We start from the raw sequence: 24,036 nt of genomic DNA on the forward strand, positions 1-24,036 counted from the left end.
TATAAACTTCGTTAGTTCCTTTTCGAAATGAGTCAAGTTCGGAAAGCAGTCCGGCTCTCTGAGCTTGATTTAGAAAAGCAACAAATGATGTCCTTGCATCATCTGGAGACGTCTCCAGCATTAGGAGACGAGACGTTTAGCGCAGACACATGACTTAGACCACAGCCTGGTGCCGATACAACAAAAATCATCGATAATTAACGCTTGTTTAATGACAAACTGTTTTTTGGTTTGCAATCTCTTAGTTTTCCAACCGTATAGTAATTCACCGTATACGATGTTTCGAGAATTTGCCAAGTTGTCTTCCTCATTTGTTGCTCTCCTTGAGGAATCCATTCAAAATGTGGACGGCACAGCCGAGCGGTTCTAGGCGCTTCATTCTGGAACCGCGCGACCGCTACGATCGCTGGTTCGAATCCTGCCTCGGGCATGGATGTGTGTGATGTCCTTAGGTTAGTTAGGTTTAAGTAGCTCTAAGTTCTAGCAGAATGATGACCTCAGATGTTGAGTCCCATAGTGCTCAGAGCTATTTGAACCATTTTTTGTGGACGGGACACGCTGCAAGTCGCCCTAGTTATTTATTCCCGGTGCCTCCAAAGAAAAAAAAACTGTCTAACAACAGTAAAAAAGATCTAAAAGGCTATGCAATCCGTTGAAAATGATAGATAGTAGTGTGGTGTCGTCCACAAAACGGGGTTACAAGCAAAAGTTGGAAGCTCAAGATGGCACCACAAGTAAAGACAGTCACTGCCAAACGCAACAACGAATAGGAGTCGTCAGCGAAGATTCGCCGCCCCCCCCCCCCCCCACTCCAAATGTTTCCTTACGCCACCAAAGCCGGAAAATCATTTACGTCTGAAGACAGTGACGTTCAGCCCACTACCTACGTAATCAGCATTCTCTGTGTAATTAGCTATCAATTGTAATTATCGCTTACGATGACAGGACCGTCGTAGTATAGAACCGGCTGCATGTGACTCGAACAGTTATACTGAACATTACGTCGTGTTAAAAACAATTAGATTCTGATGTGAAACTACCATTCTGTAATGAAGCTCCAGATGTTATAAGCGTCAGAGACAGCATCAGTTTCACGTCATCTGTGAGGAAATTACTCGTTTCCAAAGTTAAATGTTTACCATGTTCAAGTTATAATAAATTACTAATAATTTGTTTGCATGTTGTAGTACGCCCTCGACCTCCCTCTGAGCTAGACTTGCTACAGTACGCCACAGATAGATTGGTTACCAGTTAGATGAATGTTCTGTCTTGTGTTCTTTGAATAGATGCAACTGTTCTTTTCAAACAAGTGCATTTTGTCAACAATCAGTTTCATGATGGAGTTGATATACTGCGAACTAAACATAAGAATCACCAGAATTGTACTAAGTGACCTGATTGATGGTGGTGAATCAACATCACCTATGGCTTCGATGTCCATTTTTGTGTGCTACAAATAAGCTTTATAAAAAACAGAGTATTCTGTAAATATTAACCTATATGGCATCAAACAATGAATGTATGCTAATTAAACCAACGTAAGCGTATCACAGGTATTGATGGCGTGCGATACTGTGATCACACAGAGAGCTGCATTTGTCTTTGACAGGAAATTAAAATTATGTGCCTTTAACAAAAGCTTTCCATGCAATCTAAATCCTATAAAGCTGATATGACATCCCTCGCTAATTGTCACAGTTGTGGAGACGTAGAATGTTACACATGCCAGTACTGTATGTCCGAAATTGGATGCACTGAGGTTAATTGCAAATTGCAGTTGTTAGTCATTCTACCAGCTTGCAACCTTGAACAAAAATCACTACTCAGCATTTTTTACCGTACAGTTTTATTTGTTCCTCATCTGGATCTACAAAGACCGTAATATTGTCAGCGAAGAAGAAAAACACGTTTCAAGTTGTCGATGTATACTAGAAGAAATGGTCCAGGCAGGGAACCCTATGGAATGTACCACTTATTTTGCAGCTTTATTATTCGCTCGGTATCCTGCTAAAATCTCAGAGAGTGTAAGGAAAAATAGTTGTCAATATATCTCTTCAATTTTCCTGGCAGTCTTTATGCGAATTATGTAGTAGAGATATTTTTTGTAGAATATTGGTTCTCTAAATTTATCCAGCTTTGATGCGTAGTGCGTAACTATGGCCAGTCCGTTAGACTGATCAATCACAAACACAATACATAAATTTAAATAACGAATACACAAATGACAAAAAATAACAAAACGAATTTCTCTGCAACTCATATTTGACGTTATGTCCTACCGACAGATTAAAAAAAAAATGAAATGATTGTATGGCATTGTTGGCCAGGAGATCCCATCCGTGTAAGTTCGGCCGCCGTGTTGCTAGTCTTATTTCATGTGACGCCACATTGGGCGACTTGCGTGTCCGTGAGGATGAGATGATGATGAGGACAACACAACACCCAGTCCACGGGCGGAGAAAATCTCCAACACGGTCGGGAACCGAACCCGGGCCCGCTGCATGGTAGGCAAGCACGTTACCACTTAGCTAAGCAGGCGGACACCGACAGATAATTCATCTGCGACAGAGAGAAAATGTGTTAAATTCGGTGTGAGCCTACCACAACACCCAAAAAAAGTGTAAATAACGCCAAAAAGAATTATTTCCGATCTTTGTTGGCATGTTGAATAATAGGGTCTATTATTACACTATAGGAAGTACTGCAACCAGCCACACGTTCTCTTGAAGTGATTTTATTATACCATTACTAGTTTCGGGCCTGAGCCCATTGTCAGATGGTAAAGTTGACTTTGTGTCCACCATCTTGTTTTTAGTTCAGTCCATTGATAAGTATGTACTGGAAACCTGCTGGTAATTCAACCACTTTTACAAGTATTTTATGAGGCGTGATCCAGTACATCACTTTTTCTAGAATTTGCCGCGCGGGATTAGCCGAGCGGTCTTAGGCGCTGCAGCCATGGACTGTGCGGCTGGTCCCGGCGGAGGTTCGAGTCCTCCCTCGGGCATGGGTGTGTGTGTTTGTCCTTAGGATAATTTAGGTTAAGTAGTGCGTAAGCTTAGGGGCTGATGACCTTAGCAGTTAAGTCCCATAAGATTTCACACACCTTTCCCTAGAATTCCAGTTATTAGTAACCAAAGAAACAAAAAGGAAACTGAATCAGTTTTCACAAAAACTGTTGTTTACAGTGCGGTCTTCCCAATTCTGGTGTGCCGCGTCTCCTTGGAGGTAAATCTGATGCTTTCGTGAAGCCGTTGCGTAATTTTGGCGAAAAGGGTATGTGGTGTTGTCGAACGTTTTGTAAGGTGTCAGGCAAATCCAACACCTTCCATGAAAACCCTGACATTATAAGCAAATCCAGTTGTATGTCACATAGCTCCGAATAAATCGTGACATTAAATTAACCAAAGTAATACGAGTAACGAGTGAGCAAATGGAATACCAAAGACTAACACAAGAATGCCTAAATGCATGTCATACCTTCCCACCGTGAGACAGACGCAGTTCCGAGGGGAGAAACGAGAACAGAATCCGAGAGCAGAACCGTGTTAAGTTAGAAGGCCCTACGGTAAGGGACGGACACCCACGTCGCCAGCTAACCGCTAGGACCACACCCCAGCCGCAAGTTTTAGCGTGAGACTTTTTCGCGTCTCTGTTACGTCAGGACCACCCCCAGCCCATGTTAAAAGACAGAGCCCTCCAGAAGAACAGTATAGATCTTACGATAACGCTAAAAGGACCACACCAGCTGCAAGTTTTAGCGTGAGACTTTTTCGCGTCTCTGTTACGTTGCAATCTTTAAAAACATTGCCCCACCACGAAAAGTATAACGTTTCTCATTGGATGGACAGAATTTTTGTAGGCGGAGCTTAAGGTTAACATTGAGACTCTGATTGGTCAGATGAAAACACATCCAGATAGTTTTTTTTAAACCAACTTCGGTAAATTGTAGTAAGGAGAAGTTAGGAGAGAGTTGCTTCGGAGACGGCGAGGTGAGCGGAGCTGTGCTGCCCCCCCCCCCCCCCCCCCCCCCGACGAACACCGAAAAGGTAATGAACGCACGCGATGCCGCATAACAGCGCATAAAGCTTCACTCATAACTGCAGAAGTCTCATCTGTTACACCCCCTTTTTGCGTAATACTAGTGTCGATCGTCAATTAAAGTTCACGGTGTTCACATTTGCCACTTGAAGTAAAAATCTGAAACGCGATGATTTTTCTGTTATATAGTTATTGAGAAGCCACATCAGCCACTGTAATTTACGACAAGTTAGATAAGTAATTAAAGATAATTGAGGGTCACTGTAGACCATTTTGATAGTTTTCTCTTTTGTGAAACTTAATTTAAACCTAGATTATAGATGTGATATGGCATAGGTCATCCTTCGATCCATTGTAGAACTTGGAAACCCACTCAGGGAATATTCGTTCACATTTTTGTTGAACACAGTTGGTTTTTACCATCCTGCATTAAAACATTTCCTTTTATCAATAGTGCAATTTATAAACAATGTTTTGTGAGTAGAATAAAATTTCCAATGGTAAACTTAACTGCTTTTTCGACGTTATTTTACCAGCTAACTAAAAATAGGAAAGCTTTGAACCCCTTCCGCTAAATTTAGTTAGTATTAAGATTCTTTTACAGGGAATGCAGTGGAGCTGACGTTGAAATCATTAAGTATTTGGTTATATCATCGCTAGTCTCACTAAACTCCTCTGAACTCTACATGTCATGTGTGGTCTGGCGTCTCCTTACCAGCAACAGGTCCCAGGTTCAAACTAGTCAATTCCCTAAAAAACACGCTCAGAGCGTCGTTGCGCGAAAGTGGTGGGGAGACACGATATAGAACAAACAGACACCACGCAGAATGTTAGAGTTTGGATAACGATCTTGATAAAGGTGACGAGTAGCTCTTCCATGACCGTAAACTTCGCCATACAAAAGGTGTACTCGGCAAACGTGTAATCAACCATGTTGCTCTAACGTTCATAAATGGTTCAAATGGCTCTGAGCACTATGGGACTTAGCTGCTGAGGTCATCAGTCCCCTAGAACTTAGAACTGCTTAAACCTAACTAACCTAAGGACATCACACATCCATGCCCGATGCAGGATTCGAACCTGCGACCGTAGCGGTCGCGCGGTTCCGGACTGTAGCCCCTAGAACCGCTCGGCCACTTCGGCCGGCTGCTCTAACGTTCACAGACACGTGAATGGAGCTCGACCCATGTCAAAGAGGTAGGACTGACGTCGAATGACATCAGCCTATCCGACTGTGTTCAAACTGCTATAGCATGGAAACGATACGTTTCCGGACATGTATTCCAATTCAAAACAATGTCTACCCAGTTCTCTCTACAAATTCTAGAAATACGTAACGGAAATTTCCGAACACCCTGTATATGATGAAATTTTTAAGAGATTTGGCAGTATACAAAGTGCAATTTTTTGTACACGGAGATTTAACCTCTGACAGCAATAACGGGTCTAACTGTGCTATGAAGACACGTACAGTTTATGTCATTCTATGCTGCTTCAGCTGTGTGCCAGAGTTCATCAAGATAAGTGATCTGGAGAATGTGCTATCCAGAGTAGCAGTAGCAGTAGATCGAGGTAGATCAGGACACTACAGGCAACAAATCGTGTGGTTGTGATTAAACTGACCGTTTTCCGAATGTTGCAGTGTTGGCTGTCCACATCACAGGACACTGAAACATCGTAGGTATGTTCATTAATCGATGCACTCAAGGAGTATACTGAAAAAACAATAGTTCAACTTTCTCCCACCAGGTGAAAATATAGCGCTGCAAGCAGTCACAATGTGAAATGTTTCCTGTTTTTACGTCAGTATGTTGTTTGTCGCTTGGCGACGTGTGTTGATTTCTTTTGTCGAGTTGCGGTTGGTGTGAAAGGTAAAGAAGGTTGAAGTCTTCCGTACGAAACGCAATGGCCACTTAGAGGTAAGACCTTGCACTGATGGTAAAGTTGTTTTATTAGAAAGGCAGCAATAGCAGCGCTGCATTGCGAGAATATAGCCGACACAGCCGTGAAGAGGCTCCATGTCGAAAAATGGGCTAAAGAATATGATCAAGAAATCTGAAGAAGCAGCTGAACCAGATGTTGCAGGAGGGAGAGGGGGCGACCCATTCCCATGGCAGTTGCTGATGAAGTTGCTGTAGCTATTGCCAACCGTGCAGCACATGCCTCAAGTTCTGCAGCCAGTACTCAGGCTGTGTCATGAGAAATGTCTCTCTCATGGTCAGCTGTTTAAAAAGATTTTGTGGCGCATTTTATACTGATATCCCTGTAAGATTCAGAATATGCACAAGATGAAGCCCCGACATAGGCTACGACGTCTTGACTTTGCCGTTCGTTTTTTGGCACGCATGGAAATGGATGACGGGTGGCCAAGGAATATTCTTTGCACAGACGAGGAACATTTGTTGCGCAGGAACATCCACTGCACTGATTTTATGTGACCGTGTGGTGTGGTTTCACAGACTACTTCATTCTCGGTCAGTTTCTCTTCGAGATGACACCTCCTGAACCTGTTACTACGTGGGGGAGTTGGAAAATAAGTTTCCCCTGTCGACTGTGGTCAGAGTTGTGCGTGAAAGGAAAAAAGAGAAAGAGACATTAAAGATAAGACATATCCTTATTTTTCTACATAATTACCAAGTACATTGAGACATTTGTCATACCGCTTTATAAGCTTCAAAAAGCCTTCCAGGAAAAAATCAGGGCGTTGCAAACGGAAGAAGCGTTGAAAGGCTTGTTTGACGTCAGCATTGCTGCCAAAGCGCCTTCCGTCGAGAGTCTTCTTCAAAGCAGGAAACAGATGGAAGTCACTTGGTGCGAGATCCGGAATGTAAGACGGATGGTGTAGGCGCTCCTAACCAAGAGTTGCAATATGGTTTTGCGTTGCCGTCGCCGTGTGTGGTCTCGCATTGTCATCCAATAGCAGAACCAGATCTGAGAAGGCCAGGCCGCATTTTCCGAATCACCTCTTTCAATTTCGACAGAGTGGCAAAGTACCGCACAGCATTGATGGCTGCATCGTTCAGAACGTCCAGCAGCAAAACTTTGGCGTCCCAGAAACCGGTGAGTAGCACTTTACCTACAGAGTGCTTTTGAACTTCTTTCGGACAGATGATGACGGACGTTTCCCCTCCATGGATGCGGCCTTCGATTCGGGCGTGTAGTGGTGGACCCACGTTTCATCCTCCGTCACGATCCGAAACAGAAGGTCACTTCCAGATTCATGGTAACGCACGAGCTGTTCCAGGCTGAACGCCATGCGTTGTTCCATGCGTGTCGGGGTCAGCTGGAGGGGCACCCATCGTGCTGACACCTTCCTGTATCGATGAACGTATGGATGATCTTGTGAGCTCGCTCATGTCCGATTCCAAGTTCTGCCGTTACTCCATCGGTGGTGACACGCCGGTTCGCTTTAATCATGTCATCCACCTTCCTGGCAATTGCATCTGTAGTGGCCGTGCGCGTCCGTCCAGGTCTCGCTCGGTATGTACTGCACTTGCTGACGTCCATCACTAAATTGCTGGCACCATCTCCTCACCATCTGCCTCGACATCACACCTAACCCATACACCTCAACAAGGCGGTTAAGAATTTATGTGCCTGATACTCCACGTGCCCATTCATAGCGGATAACAGCTCTCACTTCCGCCTTTGACCACGACTCCAAAACGCACCTCCTCTCTATACCTCCGGAAAAAGACGGAGCGGCTGGCATCCGCTTTGCGCAGGCACTGCGACAGCGCCATCTGCTTGATTGCGGTCGACTTCTACCCAATGGTGTATCGGTGCCTTGCACGTGCGCGTTCACCTGCCGTGTCGTCTTTCGCCCATATCACACAACTCTGCCCACAGTCGACAGGGGAAACTTATTTTCCAACTCCCCCTCCTAGTATAGTTACATGTGCACGTGATAAGGACCTCCTTGTGCAACATGTGATTTCAGCTCTGCAAGAATGCAACAGTGTGCACACCACTATTTTCATGCAAGATGGAGTGGCACCATACGTCGCCTGCCGGGTGAAAGTTTTGGTTCGAGAAACCTTCGGTAACGACTGCTTCATCTGTAGGCAATTTCAAGAAATGTGGCCTTCCAGATCGTCCGATCTAAATCCGTATTACTTCTGCTTGTGGGAATATATGAAAGTTCGTCTCCGTCAGGGATGTATCTGGACTCTATCTGATAGGAAGGATAGCACACGTCGACATATAACTCTGATTACATAGGATATGCTGTGAGTAACTGTTGACTATGCCGTGTTACAGATGCAGCATGTTGTTGAGTCGGGAGACCATATTGTACTCATATTGTAACTTGCGGCCATGTCCTAATGAACATGCCAGAACCACCGTTATCATGTATTTGATAGTTCCTCCTCTTATCCAGCGCCCACATCACATTATGACTGCTTACACCGCCATATTTTCACCTGGTAGCAGAAACTGGACCTTTTTTCAGTATCGATGAATGAACATATCTATGATGTTTCAGCGTCGTGCGACGTATACAGCCCGCACTGCAGCACTCGGAGTACCGTAAGTTTAATTAAACACTCCAGTGTTATTTTGTTGAAAGATAACATTACACACACCTCGAAGATAAGACTGATCCACCGGCCTTAACATGTCAGAAATGTAACACCTGCCTCCCAAATTACCGGTTATGCGAAGCACAGGTGATCGTGTTGTGTACCTAGCGGCACACGATATCATCACGTTAGGTGCAGGGCCTGTGTGGCTATGACGAATGCAACCCAGCAACGTTAGCTCTTCTTATAGCCCCCACACACCGACTCATCCATCGTGATACTGTACACAGAACCGCGACTCTTCCGATAAAACTACATGGAACTACTCCCGTATTCAGTAGTGTTGTTGGGGCTTCACAGTTGGTGTGACTCTCTCTGTTGCGCATCAAGGGAAGCTGCAACAATGATGGCCGTGCTGATAGTCCGTGCTATTCCATAGGTCGTCGTACTATCCGTGTGGGTACTAGTCTTCTTGACTCAAGATACGTGACGTGGCTGTACTGTCCCACACGACCGAGGGAAGTCGCACGGGGTCGCCCATGGCGTTGAATATGGCCCTCCTAGATCCATCGATTCCATAGTAGCATTTGACAGTCGTAAGTTACTGACTAATATCGCATAACTGTACGGTCCAATCACAGTAATGAGACTACTGCCTATGTTCGACGTCAGTGTGCAATAACCACATACAGATGACAGGTGGCAGAACTAGAAGTACATAAAACAAGTTGGGAGGACCCGGAAAAAAATGCACTCATTGTTGTAATGCGGAAACAGCGATTCGTCTGACGTCCAAAAGGGCATGACCATTGGTTTTTGGACCAAGGGTGAAAGCATTTTCGCAGGCCGCAGTGGCCGAGCGGTTCTAGGCGCTTCAGTCTGGAACCGCGCGACCGCTACGGTCGCAGGTTCGAAACCTGCCTCGGGCATGGATGTGTGTGATGACCTTAGGTTAGTTAGGTTTAAGTAGTTTTAAGTTCTAGGGGACTGATGACCTCAGATGTTAAGTCCCATAGTGCTCAGAGCCATTTGAACCATTTGAAAGCATTTTCGAAACGGCTAAGTTTACGAACTGTTCACGTGCCGCTGTGGTTACAGCATACCTTGGATGGCAAAATGGCGTTATCCAAAACTGACGCCAAGGCAACTGTGGCACACCACGGGCCACACATACAGGGGTGAACGACGGTTGCGGAGACGTGTATGGGGGAATAGTTTTGCAGCTGTTGATCAGCTGACAGTCCAGATGAACCAAGGGGCTACCAACAGCGTCTCCTCAGCGACCAACCAGTGATCATTGCTACATATGGAGCTCCGCAGCAGGCACCTGTTTCATGCTCCCATGCTGACCGCTGTTCATCGACGATGAAAGCTGAAATTTGCAGGCCACTACCGCGACTGGACGTCCACTGCGTGGAGACGGGTGGCCTTTTCAGCTGAATAACGTTGTATGCTGTTTCAGCGAGATGGTCGTTTGTATGTATGGCGTGAAACGTCTGAAAACAAACACCGTACAACAATATTCGCAAGGATCCAGGCCGAAGGAGGGAGCGTTATGGTCTGGGTAATGTTTTCTTGGCATTCCCTGGGTGATCTTGTAATTCTGGAAGGCACAATGGATCAACACAAGTATGTATCTATCCATGGGGACCATGTCCACCCCTACATGCAGTTTGTTTTCCCGCGGCACGACGGCCTCTACAAGCAGGACAATGGAACGTGTCACACAGTCCACAATGTAGGGTCGTGCTTCCCAGAGCACCAGGATGAGTTTTCCGTACTTCCTTGGCCATCAAACTCTCCGGTTTTATACTCTACCGAGTGTCTGTGGGCCACTTCGATTGGGCTGTTCATGCCGTGGATTCTCAACCGTGAAACCTAGCGGAGCTAGCCACTGCAGTGGAGTCGGCATAGCTTCACATCCTTCTAGGTACCCTCAAAAACCCCATTGACTCTTAAATGCAATGTATTCGCAGTTGCGAATATGGGCAACAATCTGCTGTATAATGGAATGACGACCATGAAAATTTGTGCCGGAGTTGGACTCGAACCCGTATTTCCTGCTTATCGCGAGCGGTCGCCCTACTCTTAGGCTATCTGAGCACGACTCATGGCCAGACCCAAACTTCCAAATGTTGTCAACCCTGTGTCTACAACCTGTACACGTACATTCATTATGTATTTTCCCGTACAGGGGAAACATTTTAAATGAAAGCGCTTGGCCGGTGTCGGCAGATAAATACGATATTGCAATGCCTATGTTGTTCAGAAGTACGATGCAGTGTTATTAGGACATGCATGCATGTCCGAAGGTACACGCATCACACTTCTGACCAACACGGGCATTGCATAACGTGATTATTCAGGCTTCTGACATTGATAGGGAAAACTGTAATTAATATAGCTACGAAAGTAGATTATACTTCCTCTAGTGCCAGCCGGTGTGGCCGAGCGATTCTAGGCGCTTCAGTCTGGAACCGCGCGACCGCTACAGTCGCAGGTTCGAATCATGCCTCGGGCATGGATGTGTGTGATGTCCTTAGGTTAAGTAGTTCTAAGTCTAGGGGACTGATGACCTCAGATGTTAAGTCTCATAGTGCTCAGAGCCATTTGAACCATTTGAACCACGTCCTTTAGTGAGAACTTTCTTACAATTCATGCGGATGAAAACATTATTACGGTAGCTTAAACGGTCCGGGATATATCTGAGGTGAACAGATTAGATGAATCACCTTACGTATAATACCGCTCCATACAGGTCGTGTCATAATTAACAAGGAAAACTGTTATAGGTGAAAGTACGTTGCATTAGACTTAGATCCTTAATTGAGCCGTTTGTGAGATAATTGAGAATTCGTGGTTTCGAGCCGTCATTGACTTCGATATGAAATATTGTTGTAGTTAGTGCAAATGTATCTTAAATGTACACTACTGGCCATTAAAATTGCTACACCAAGAAGAAATGCTGATGATAAACGGGTATTCATTGGACAAATATATTATACTTGAACTGATATGTGATTACATTTTCACGCAATTTTGGTGCATAGATCCTGAGAAATCAGTACCCAGAACAACCACCTCTGGCCGTAATAACGGCCTTGATACGCCTGGCCATTAAGTCAAACAGAGTTTGGATGGCGTGTACAGGTACAGCTGCCCATGCAAATTCAACACGATACCACACTTCATCAAGAGCAGTGATTGGCGCATTGTAACCAGCCGGTTGCTCGGCCACCATTGATCAGACGTTTTCAATTGGTGAGAGATCTGGAGAATGTGCAGGCCAGGGCAGCAGTCGAACATTTTCTGTATCCAGAAAGGCCCGTACAGGACCTGCAACATGCGGTCATGCATTATCCTGCTGAAATGTAGGATTTCGCAGGGATCGAATGAAGCGTAGAGCCACGGGTCGTAAGACATCTGAAATGTAACGTCCACTGTTCAAAGTGCCGTCAATGCGAACAAGAGGTGACCGAGACGTGTACCCAATGGCACCCCATACCATCACGCTTGGTGATACGCCAGTATGGCGATGACGAATACACGCTTCCAATGTGCGTTCTCCGAGATGTCGCCAAACACGGATGCGACCATCATGATGCTGTAAACAGAACCTGGATTCATCGGAGAAAATGACGTTTTGCCATTCGTGCACCCAGGTTCGTCGTTGAGTACACCATCGCAGGCGCTCCTGTCTGTGATGCAGCGTCAAGGATAACCGCAGCCATGGTCTCCGGGCTGATAGTCCATGCTGCTGTAAACGTCGTCGAACTGTTCGTGCAGATGGTTGTTGTCTTGCAAACGTCCCCATCTGTTGACTCAGGGATCGAGACGTGGCTGCACGATCCGTTACAGACATATGGATAAGATGCCTGTCATCTCGACTGCTAGTGATACGATGCCGTTGGGATCCAGCACGGCGTTTTGTATTACCCTCCTGAACCCACCGATTCCATATTCTGCTAACAATCATTGTATATCGACCAACGCGAGCAGCAAGGTCGCGATACGATAAACCGCAATCGAGATAGGCTACAATCCGACCTCTATCAAAGTCGGAAACGTGATGGTACGCATTCCTCCTCCTTACACGAGGCATCACAACAACGTTTCACCAGACATCGCTGGTCTACTGCTGTTTGTGTATGAGAAATCAGATGGAAACTTTCCTCATGTCAGCACGTTGTAGGTGTCGCCACCGGTGCCAACCTAGTGTGAACGCTCTGAAAAGCTAATCATTTGCATATCACAGCATCTTCTTCCTGTCGGTTAAATTTCGCGTCTGTAGCACGTCATCTTCGTGGTGTAGCAATTTTAATGGCCAGTAGTGTACTTTTGCCACAGCGGCCCGCTGACAGTTTACAAACTTAGACTTTTCGGAAATGTTTCCACCCTCGGTCCGAAAGCCAATAATCGAGCCCTTTTGGACGTCGGATAAATCGCTCAGTTTCCGTATAACAACAACGATTACACTTTTTCCTATTCCCCCACTGAAACGCTTTATATACCCTTCACTGCTAGTGCTGCCGCCTGCTGTGTGAAAACGGTTATTGACCGTTCATTTTGAATATAGGTGATGGTCACATTAATGTCACTGAAATGTGTAGACTGGGTCTTAAGCCGACCGGGGTGGCCGAGCGGATCTAGGCGCTACAGTCTGGAGCCGCGCGACCGCTACGGTCGCAGGTTCGAACCCTGCCTCGGGCATGAATGTGTGTGATGTCCTTAGGTTAGTTAGGTTTAAGTAGTTCTAAGTTCTACGGGACTGATGACCTGAGAAGTTAAGTCCCATAGTGCTCAGAGCCATTTGAACCATTTGAACTGGGTCTTAATCCAAAAATGTACATGTCAAAAGATACATCTGAACTAACTTGGAGAAGGTTACATACTGAAATCAGTCGTGACTTCAATTAGACACAATTATCTAACAAACAGTTTGTTTGCGAATCCATGTGTTTACTGGAACGTTTTTCCTTGAATTATCGTATACTTCATCCGTGTCCGTTATCGCTGTTAATTGCGATACACTCGGCAATAAAATTCACAACAATCGAAAAATATAGTGAAATTCAGGAAGAGCTGTAAATAGTTGACGCTTCATAGAGGATTGTCGGTTGATCCTCATCATATAAAATGTAATATTTTGCTCTCATATAGGCGGAAAAACTCATTACTGTTTGATTAAACGATTGAGGAGCAGTTGATGGGATCAGCCAAAGACTGCGATTCATTGGCAGAACTCTTAGAAAGTGCACCAGGTCTACTAAAGAGACTGCTTCCACCACGCTTGTTCGCCCTATTCTGGAGTATTGCTGTGCGGTGTGGGATCCGCATCAGGTGGGATTGACGGATGGCATCGAAAAAGTAAAAAGAGGGGCAGCACGTTTTGTATTATCGCGAAATAGGGGAGATAGTGTCACAGACGTTATACGTGAATTGGAGTGGCAATCATTTAAACAAAGACTTTTTCGTTGCGACGGGATCTTCTCATGAAATTTCAATCACCAGTTTTCTCCTCCGATTGCTAAAACATTCTGTTGGCACCAACCTGCATAGGCAGAAATGATCATCACGATAAAATAAGAGAAATCAGGGCTCGCAAAGAAAAATTTAAGTGCTCGTTTTTCCCGCGTGCCGTTCGAGAGTGGAACGGTAGAGAGACTGCTTGAAGGTGGTTCATTGAACCCTCTGCCAGGCACTTTATTGTGAATAACAGAGTAATCACGTAGACGTAGATGTAGATGAAGTGTAGCCCACCCACGAAGGAGGAAATTTACAAAATTCTCGTGCGACCAATAATGCTCATCAGCCAGGAACCCTTACCAAATGAGATTGATGAAGGAAACAGATTCACCTATAAATCTGTTGTGCACACCCGGAGAAACATTAGTAAATATGTCACAAATAGTACTATTCTCAATCACGGAACAAAAGTTGATTTAGACTTATGTTTACCAAGGAAGAAACAAACCAGTCTGTGAAAAGCATTTTCTATCGGGAATTAAAACTGAATAATTATTTGCCCAAGGAGTCGAAAGAGATGCTTAAAATACACTTATCTAAGAAGGCGGTCATATCGTACATCATAAACATTGCATGCTAGAACAGTAAGGATTAGTTACAGAACTCAGAATGTGATTTCATAATAAAAAAAGTTATCACTTGTGCGTAATACCAATGTCTCATTTTTTATGAGTTCAGAGTCTAAACCCGTTGTTCATACAGGCAGAAGGGAAAAACGTGGAGCTACGACAGAGGCGTGGCGGCATAGTCATGAACGTAAAGGTATCTACAGTTGTATGTCGCTGTGGGTAATGAAGCGCGTGAAGAGACTAAATGTACTTACAATGTCTGATGTCTTGCATTATCAAGAAAACTTGCTTCGAACATGTGCAAACATAATATAACTGTACGCTAGGTCTAAACCAAATACGGGGGTGCATTTGTTAAGAGACTGCCCTCATATTCGTGTGTATCGAGGCTCATGCTCTGGCTGGCCATCCTGGTTTAGGTTTTCTGTGGTTTTCGTAAATCACTTCAGGCTTGGTTCCCTCCACAAGGCCGTGGCTGACAACCTGTCCTGACCCCTCCTGTATACAGGATGGTCAGAAATACTCTGGGAAGCTTGTAAGAGTGTTGCAGGGTAGTGTGTGCTGAGAAATAATCGTTAAGAAAAAAAATTCAGTGCCTTGCGCCGTTTCTGAGTTAATTATCACTGAAGTTAGCCAATCAGGCTGCTGCGCGCGCAAATTCGAACGGCCCGCCAGACACAAATAGTGTCAGGTGTACTCATAGCATAGATGATAACGCACGAGACTGCTCAGCTTTCGCCGGCCGAGGTGTCCGAGCGGTTCTAGGCGCTCAGTCCATAACCGCGCGACTGCTACGGTCGCAGTTTCGAATCGTGCCTCGGTCATGGATGTGTGTGATGTACTTAGATTAGTTAGGTTTAAGTAGTTTTAAGTTCTAGGGGACTGATGATCTCAGATGTTAAGTCCCATAGTACTCAGAGCCATTTGAGCTATTTGCTCAGCTTTCGGCTCGGGTTCGATCCTTTCCACCGTCCCATGTCCAATTTTTGTATCGTTCTCTTGATCTGTTTTAGGAAACCAACCGAAGAACACGATTGGTAGCACCCTCTCTGGCGGGCCGCTTGAATTTGCTCGCGCAACGGCCTGGTTGGTTAACTTCAATGACAATTAACTAGGAAACGGAGCAACATATCTAATTTTTTTCTTAATAATTGTTTCTCAAAACGACCTACCCTTTAACACACTTACAAGCTTTTCAGACTGTTTCTGACTACCCCCTACATGACTTATCTTTATCTTGTGTTAGGTTGATAACTTCTGTATCATTGTAATATGATCCTTGGACGAGTAAAATACTTTCACTTACACTATAAAATCCAGAGAAGAGCAGCACGTAAGTCATCGGTTCGTTTACTAAGAGCGAAAGTTTCACCAAGAAGCTCGTCCACCTCGAATGGCAGACGATACAAGAGAGGTGTGGAGCATCTAAGTGTGGTTTACTATTAAAATTCCGAGAGCACACTTCCCTAGGGGAGTTACCCACATACTATCACGTTCATATATTTCTCGAAAAGGTAATGAAAACAAAAACCGTCTCTAATGACCTCGCTGTTGACGGGACGTTAAACTTTAATCTTCCTTTTTTCATGAGAGTAAAATTACGGAGAATCGAGGTCACAAGAAGTTTTACCAACACCTATTTTTCCCACGAGAACAGGGAAGGATAAGTGACAACTGTACATGAAGTACCCTTCGCCACACACCGTAAGGTGGTTTCTAGTGTCTAGATGTAGATGTAGTAGATGTGATGACAAATAACCTGTTTGATTTAGGGATACTGCCGTTGTGGGAAATAATAATCCAAGAAACAGGGGAGCAAACATGGCGCAGGGGGGCTTGCAGCATACGTCTAGGCTACAGCCGGTGAAGTAGGTCCATAGAATTGGTGTGTCTATTAGGCGTATATTGCAGCGCCCATTCAGCTTCCATTAGCGCGCCCTAACTGCCAGAGTGCTCGCATCCGGACGGCTCATCACACTCACCGCTCGTCCTCACGCGTCCTGCGTGTCACGCTCCACATATCATCTCTGTTTCGGCACTGAGGCATTTCTTACTGTCTCTGAAAGTGACGGCTATACTCAGTTACGTCCAATAAGACGTTTCACATCTTTCAACTAGCGTTCGGGATATATCCCAGTACACATATTGACCTATCGGTATCTGATTACCGTTCAAAGCCCTTGATCTCATAGTCCGCTGTGAATATATTTAAGACATTACAAACAGGATTAAAGAACAGCCAACGATCACTGATGATGTACCTGATATTTCTTTCTCGTAAGAATTATTTCACTTTTCCTACGTATATTCTAACACTTGAGCCATTACTTCGACTTCCATTATGATGCACTTGGTAGAAAGCACTTATCATATTTAACTACCACCTTTCGTTTTGTTGTTTTATGATGCGGAGCAAACTCCACAATCTCTATGGAAATGCGACAACTTTTAAAATGCTTTATCTCAGTCTGTGGTCGCCATTCTAAATGCACTGAAGTGTTTGTTATCTAACTAGACAATTACCATTCTTTTGAAATGCATTCTCCGACTGGCTTGATTTCAATCAATACTTCATATCACTACTGTGTATTTGTAGAAGTAACCGGCATATGAACAGGTTAATGTTGCATTGCCCCCTGCGTTACATATTGTGTAGTGTCTGCAACGTTCAGTTCACTCACACTAACGTGATAACTATAGCCTGAGACTATAATACACTGATGGAAAAACATCGCAGCACCAAAAAGAAGTTGTACGACATAAACTAAAGTTGGTAGGCGTGTTTCTCCATCTGAAAGATGATGTCTATACACATTTCTCGCCAGTCACATCAGAGTGACAGTAACACCTCCACGATAAGAATGCAAATCAGGGTTGCTTTAAATACACGCTGTAACTGTCGTAAGGGTTAAGTACCTTTGAGATTGTACATGGTGAGCTGATGTCAGTCAAGAATGGCTTTAAGGCTACAAATAAACCATTATCAACACCTCATTGAATTTCGACGAGGTCGTGTAATAGGACTACGAAAAGCTGGATGTTGCGATAATGAACAAAGACTTGGCAAGAATGTAGAAACTGTACACGAGTACTGGTAGCGGTGGTCACGAGAATGTCCACTTGCAAGAAGACCGGGCTCCCGACTGACATATAGCACTACCGAGAGGGTAGACCATTGTGTTGAGCGTATGGATCTGGCGCATCGTACTGCATCTGCAGCGACAATTTGAACAGCAGTCGGCACTACAGTGTCACAAATAACTGTCACAAATCGGCTATTTTAAAGTCAACTCCGAGCCATACGCCCTGTAGCGTGCATTTCACTGATCCCAAAACACCGCCTTTTGCAACTTCAGTGGTGTCAAGCGAGAACTCACTGAAGGCAGAGTGCAAGTCTACTGTTTTCTGATGAAAGCTGGTTCTGCCTCGGTGCCAGTGATTGCCATTTGTTGGTTAGAAGGAGGCTACTTGGGGGCCTGCAACCAACCTGTCGGCGTACTAGACACAATGGACCTACACCTGGATTTATGGTCTGAGGTGCGATTTCTTATGACAGCAGGAGCACCCTCCTGGTTATCCCAGGCACCCTGATTACAAATTTTTACGTCAATCTGGTGATTCGACCTCATGTGCTGCCAGTCATGAATAGCATTTCCGGGGTAGTTTTCCAACAAGATAACGCTCGCCCACATTCTGTTGTTGTATCCAGATATACTCTACAGAGTGTCGACATGTTGCCTTGGCCTGCTCGATGACCAGATCCGCCTCTAGTCGAGCACTTATGGGACATCATCGGAAAACTCCAGCGTCATCTACAACCAGCATTAGCCCTCCCTGTATTGACCGATCATGTGCAACGGGATTCGAACTCCGTCCCACGAACTGACATCAGGAACTTGTACAACACAATGCATGCACGTTTGCATGCTTGCATTCAAATTGTTCAAATGGCTCTGAGCACTATGCGACTTAACATCTGAGGTCATCAGTCCCCTAGAACTTAGAACTACTTAAACCTAACTAACCTAAGAACATCACACACATCCATGCCCGAGACAGGATTCGAACCTGCGACCGTAGCAGTCGCACGGTTCCCGACTGAAGCGCCTAGAACCGCTCGGCCACCGCGGCCGGCTGCTTGCATTCAACACTCTGGCGGTTACACTGGTTATTAATGTACCAGCATTTCACATTTGCAATGGCTTATCTCGCGTTTACATTAACCTGTGGTCCTGCAGTGTTGTGTTGCCTAGACGGATGTATTCCTGAAATTTCATTATTCTACATTACTTATTTTTAGTGTCGCATTTTTTCCGTCCGTGTATTTACTGTAAAATATTTTCTGTTTGTTGTGCTCTAAAGCTCTGGTAAATTTAAAAACGACATCATGTAAACCATAAGCTACTGTTCAGTGACTTGAATAAACGGCCAGTTTCGATCAGAGACCATTGTTGAACACAATCTGGATTAAAAGCAAGAGGTATATTGGAATACAATGACGTCAAGCAAGAAGCTCAACGTTGAAATGACGGCTAGAAACTGTATAGGGAGTAAACATATTTCTAAATTATAGAATACGTAAATGACAATATAATCGATCAGCAGACGTAGGGTGAAATATTTTAGAGATGTGTGGCGTCACTCTTCTCGATAAAGTCTATAAAATGTTTCAAACTACGTCCAACGTCATTAACTCTAGTTTAATGCAGGCTGCGCTCAACAATGTCATTTGACGGAAACCGGGCGCTTATTAAAAATAGTTTCAGCAGCAACTTATGGTGTTAAATGATATTATTTTTAAAATACTATCTCCTCCAATATGAGCGGCTCAAACTTCGTGCTACAGCGTATGGATATCCAGTAAAACTTGAAAGTTTCGTTACCTCGTGTTAAGCATTGTTTCACGACTTTACTATCTTCTGACACCTAGTTGATATTCATCAAGGAATGTCTTTTCACTGATTACCGAGTACGGCGGAACAGTGCTTCAAACACTGGACAGGAGTAGGGTTAAAGTCGTCTTTCGGTCATCCTCATTTGCTGTCCCGTGGTTTCCCAAAATAATTTCAGTCCAATTCTGGAACGATTCTTTGTAAGATGACCAAGACCGATTCCTTTTCCCATTCTTATCGAACAGCTGACTATAAAGATGTAGATGTCACAGGGTCTAAACAACTGACTCCACCGTTTTCCGTGTTTTCAAATCATTGAGATATTTAACTAGGAGATTTCTAGTCATTTTGTCCTAACAGACATGATGAGTTTACAGACTACAGTAATTTCTTGTGATATCGTACGTCATGGCAAATTTTGAGTCACTTAAGGCTGTTTATTAAGTCGATTAAAATTTCATAATCACCATCTACTTTTTACAGATTTGCTTCTCAGATCCTAGTTTTGCCAACAGTCCTTCCTCGTTAATGTCATAGGTTTCAGATGAACACCCAGGACTCTATAAGAAGATGTTTCACAGCTACCCTTTTTAGTTTGTTTCGACATCAATCCTCTAAGCGAGTCAATATCTGACTCACGCAGCTGATTAATGCTGGCTTGCAAATCGGGAGAGCCATGGTTTGAATCCGGAACATATCACTGCTGTTTACGTTTCCAATGGCGTTTCTAAATCAGATGAGTCCAAAATTTTGATGACTTTGTATGCAACAATGAAACTTGTTTCTTCTTCTTCTTCAAACTTTGTTATGTCGCTTAAGTGCTCCATCTATGTAAATATTGAAAAATTGTGCCTGCACACACACACACACACACACACACACACACACACACACACACATTCACTCACTAAAAGCATATTTTTAAACACAAACCTGAAGCAAGCAGTTCTCCGACGATACTTGAACGATTGTCTACGGACGCTTTTCTTTCCAGTCAATGGCATTTTTGTATATTTCTATTTTATCTGGCCCGACGCACAATAATTAAACGCACAGTAGGAACTTAGAGAATCTTTATATGAGAAGAAAATTTGTTACTTTACGTCCCACTCAATTTATCTGTAGTACTCTTGTCTACGAGTTCACCTGTTGTTGGTCCCTCGAATTACTGTGGCAACGGTGTAAGAAGTATTACGTCTGTCTTTTCATCCATTCATAGGCTTTTCTGTTAAGTGCTGCTTTTAATTACGTGTTTATGAACTATTTTCCAGATTTGCAGATCATTCGTTTCTCAGAGCGCAACAAGTTGAGTATTTTCCCTTTGCATATAGGTCTGCCACAACCAAAGTTTCGACTGCATAAGCTGCTTCCCTCCGTATTTGAATGTATAGGATGTTCTCTTTGACATCAAACCAGAACTTTAATCTTGTAAAAAAGAGCTTTATCCTCCGACTAATGAGATTTTCTTAGCTCGTTTACTGCATCGTAACTTGATAACACCGCTTCTGAACAGCTAAATCATTTAAGATATTTCATCTATACAATTTTATTTCTAGAGTATAATATCGTAAAGCTCTGACATCTAACAATATTAACAATGTCTCTGTCCTCTATATAATACAGCTGACAAAGAGAGGGTAGCACAGTCGATATGCAATGGTGTGTGTGTGTTTGTCCTTAGGATAATTTAGGTTAAGTAGTGTGTAAGCTTAGGGACTGATGACCTTAGCAGTCAAGTCCCATAAAATTTCACACACATTTTTTGAACAGTCGATATGTGAACACAGTTGAGCAATGTAGTACTCTAGTATTGCCATAATGTTAAGTTATCTGTCGGGATGATGTTTCATTGCATTAATTGGACTTTCAAGAACTTTGTTAATTGTTTTAGCGGCCATTGTATGGTTAAATGTATTTTTTTTCTTTTCTTATGGATGAGTAGGGATGTTAAATGAGAGATTTTTCGATATGACTAAATCAACGCTGGCATGGTTTTCTGCTTACTCCGAAAAGTATCAAACGGGCCGAGAGGTAAGTTTGCCAGATACCTCATGTATCCTTATTCCATAAGAGAGTGCAGGAAGACTGCGCTTTTAATTCAACGCGGAAGAGGAAAAAGTTATTAATTTGGGACACATAATGTTAATTTTTGGTTTTTCCCTATGCAGTAATTGTAAAAGTCTCCCGATAGAGCGCTGTTTCCTACCCATTTACTGTGCTTATGGTGCGGATAAACATGTACCCAGGGACTACACTAGACAAAAATACATCACATGTGAAATCCGTGAGTCAATGATAAGTTCAACTCAGTCCCTTGCCTGGCTCTGCCCCTTAATTAGTCCCAGAGGAAAATAACGTATCAGTATTTTATAAACGTAACTTTAGTTGTTTGATGGATAACGACAAGCGGAAATTGTCATAAAAGTCGGAAACCCAATAATGTGTGTATTACAATGATAAATCCTTCTGTAAAATACATGCACGTATTTTATACAAAACTATGTAATTCATAAAAATTTCAGTTTACTCAAGAGTCGTACCATAAACAGAAACACTTTCACCGTTCTGTCGACAATGGAATATACGACTCCAATCTTCGAAGTTGTGTAATGTGGTACTGTTACTTTCAAGTTAATCTGATTGCAGTATGAAGCAGTCATTCAAGAAGGCAACGAGCCGCTAGTGCATCACATGGAGGTGTTCCACTGCGAGGCCCCACCGGAGGAGCAAATCCCTGAGTATCAAGGTTCCTGCACGGACGAGAAACGTCCGAAGTCCACCGCCGTCTGCAAAAAGGTTCTCGCCGCCTGGGCTATGGGAGCCCTACCCTTCACCTATCCGGAGGTATGTCATCCAAATACCCTTCCTTACGTTATACATATTAAACCTCTGCTTATCAGCAATAAAATCTTTGTTAGGATTATTATTTTCCTAACATAGGTACAATCAAGTACATGTCAAATTAACATATGTACTATTATTTTCTGAAGAAAGTGCAATATAACATTGCCTGTGCTGTTCCAAAGTACGATGTCATCTTCTTGCATCGTACTTCTGAACATTGCATCGTACTTCTGAACAACACAGGCACCGTAAGATCGTATGTATCCGCCGACTCCAGGAAAGTGACTTTCAATTAAAATCTCTCTCCTGTGCAGGAATATACGTAATGGATGTACGAGTGCAGGTTATACACACATGGTTGACGACATATGGAACTTTTGGTCTGACCCTGGAGTGTGCTCAGAAAGCCTAATGGTAATGCCACGGCTCGTCGGGAAATCCGGTGTTCGAGTCCCGTTCTGATAAAAACATTCACTCTCGACATTCCGTTATACAGCTGATGGTTGTCCTTATTCGCAATTGCGAATAAATTTCCTGAAAAAAATTGTTTTACAGCATTTACATTACACGTGGTTTCAGAGCTAAACCACTGGTACACCAGGGACTGTTCACTTTTTGTGGTACCCCGTATAACATTTTCTCCACCACATGTCTGGCTCGTCCATTCGGTGTGATGGGGGTATCTGCATCTGTATTTACTCCTTTATCTTGTGGAACGTATGTTTTGTAACAGATGATGCGTAGTAATTGATTTGATCCTGACATTTTGATGCCCCTTTAAGCTCTGCAATGACATCAACTATAAACTACATCAAACTCATTCTATCTTTTGTATTAATTTCGCTGAACACTGTACTGCCATTGACAACAGATACATTAAAGAAATGCCTCAGTGGTACTATTTTACTTTTATTGTGACTGTCGGAGGTTACTGACTTCTGATCAATTGATAAGTCATCCAGTGGCTTATATAGCACGTCTCTGGTCCGGTCAACAGCTACCAGATTCGATGATTCCTTGGCTGAGAAAAGTGCTTACACGCTGAAACCACCGTGACTCCCTTATTCGAGACTAAATCTGACATGAAGTATATGCTTGCGGCACACAAAAAGTAATAGTAAAAGATTAGTCAGCTCGTACCATGAACAGTGAGGTTCTCGGAAATGTGTAGTCATCAAACAAGAAACAAATTACAGACAGCGGAACACATGAGAAGTATGGGCTATAACGGTAATCTCAAAGTCATGGAAGACGGTAATTGTGTGGTATTACATATCGAGTACTGACGTTGGTGGCTGAAACTACCAGTAAAGGTCACGGTTTCGTTGTCATACCACTGATAAGTTAGGTACTCGACTTAAAAAATGTTTTTTCGTAGAGAACCACTGCTAAAAAAGGATTAAATTGCTAATACAATCCATAATTTCGATTCAGCTGATGCTTTGAACTGGTGATATGAATTGTTTTTCTTTCTTTAATTTGAGCTTAAGTTACCCTTAACTCATGTAGAACATTGCATTACAGCTCCCTAGGAAGTTCCAGTTACATTAAAGAGACCAGATCTCCTAGACAGGAAACAAAATGGAGGAAAACAGAAAGATGCTGACGGTATTTCTCTACTATAACAAAATTGTAGCTTAG

At 43.6% G+C, this 24,036-nt stretch overlaps 1 protein-coding gene across 1 annotated transcript in view; it reads left to right on the plus strand.

Moving 5' to 3' along the window:
• The window catches only part of LOC126471233 (dopamine beta-hydroxylase), a 156,900-nt gene that overhangs the window by 104,025 nt on the left and 28,839 nt on the right, over window positions 1-24,036 (plus strand). The window contains exon 4 of the mRNA XM_050099357.1: window positions 22,198-22,395. Coding sequence (XP_049955314.1) covers window positions 22,198-22,395 — 198 coding nt within the window. The remainder of the gene's footprint in view (window positions 1-22,197; window positions 22,396-24,036) is intronic.

The sequence above is a fragment of the Schistocerca serialis genome, chromosome 3, assembly GCF_023864345.2.
Source record: "Schistocerca serialis cubense isolate TAMUIC-IGC-003099 chromosome 3, iqSchSeri2.2, whole genome shotgun sequence".
NCBI classification, from domain to species: domain Eukaryota; kingdom Metazoa; phylum Arthropoda; class Insecta; order Orthoptera; family Acrididae; genus Schistocerca; species Schistocerca serialis.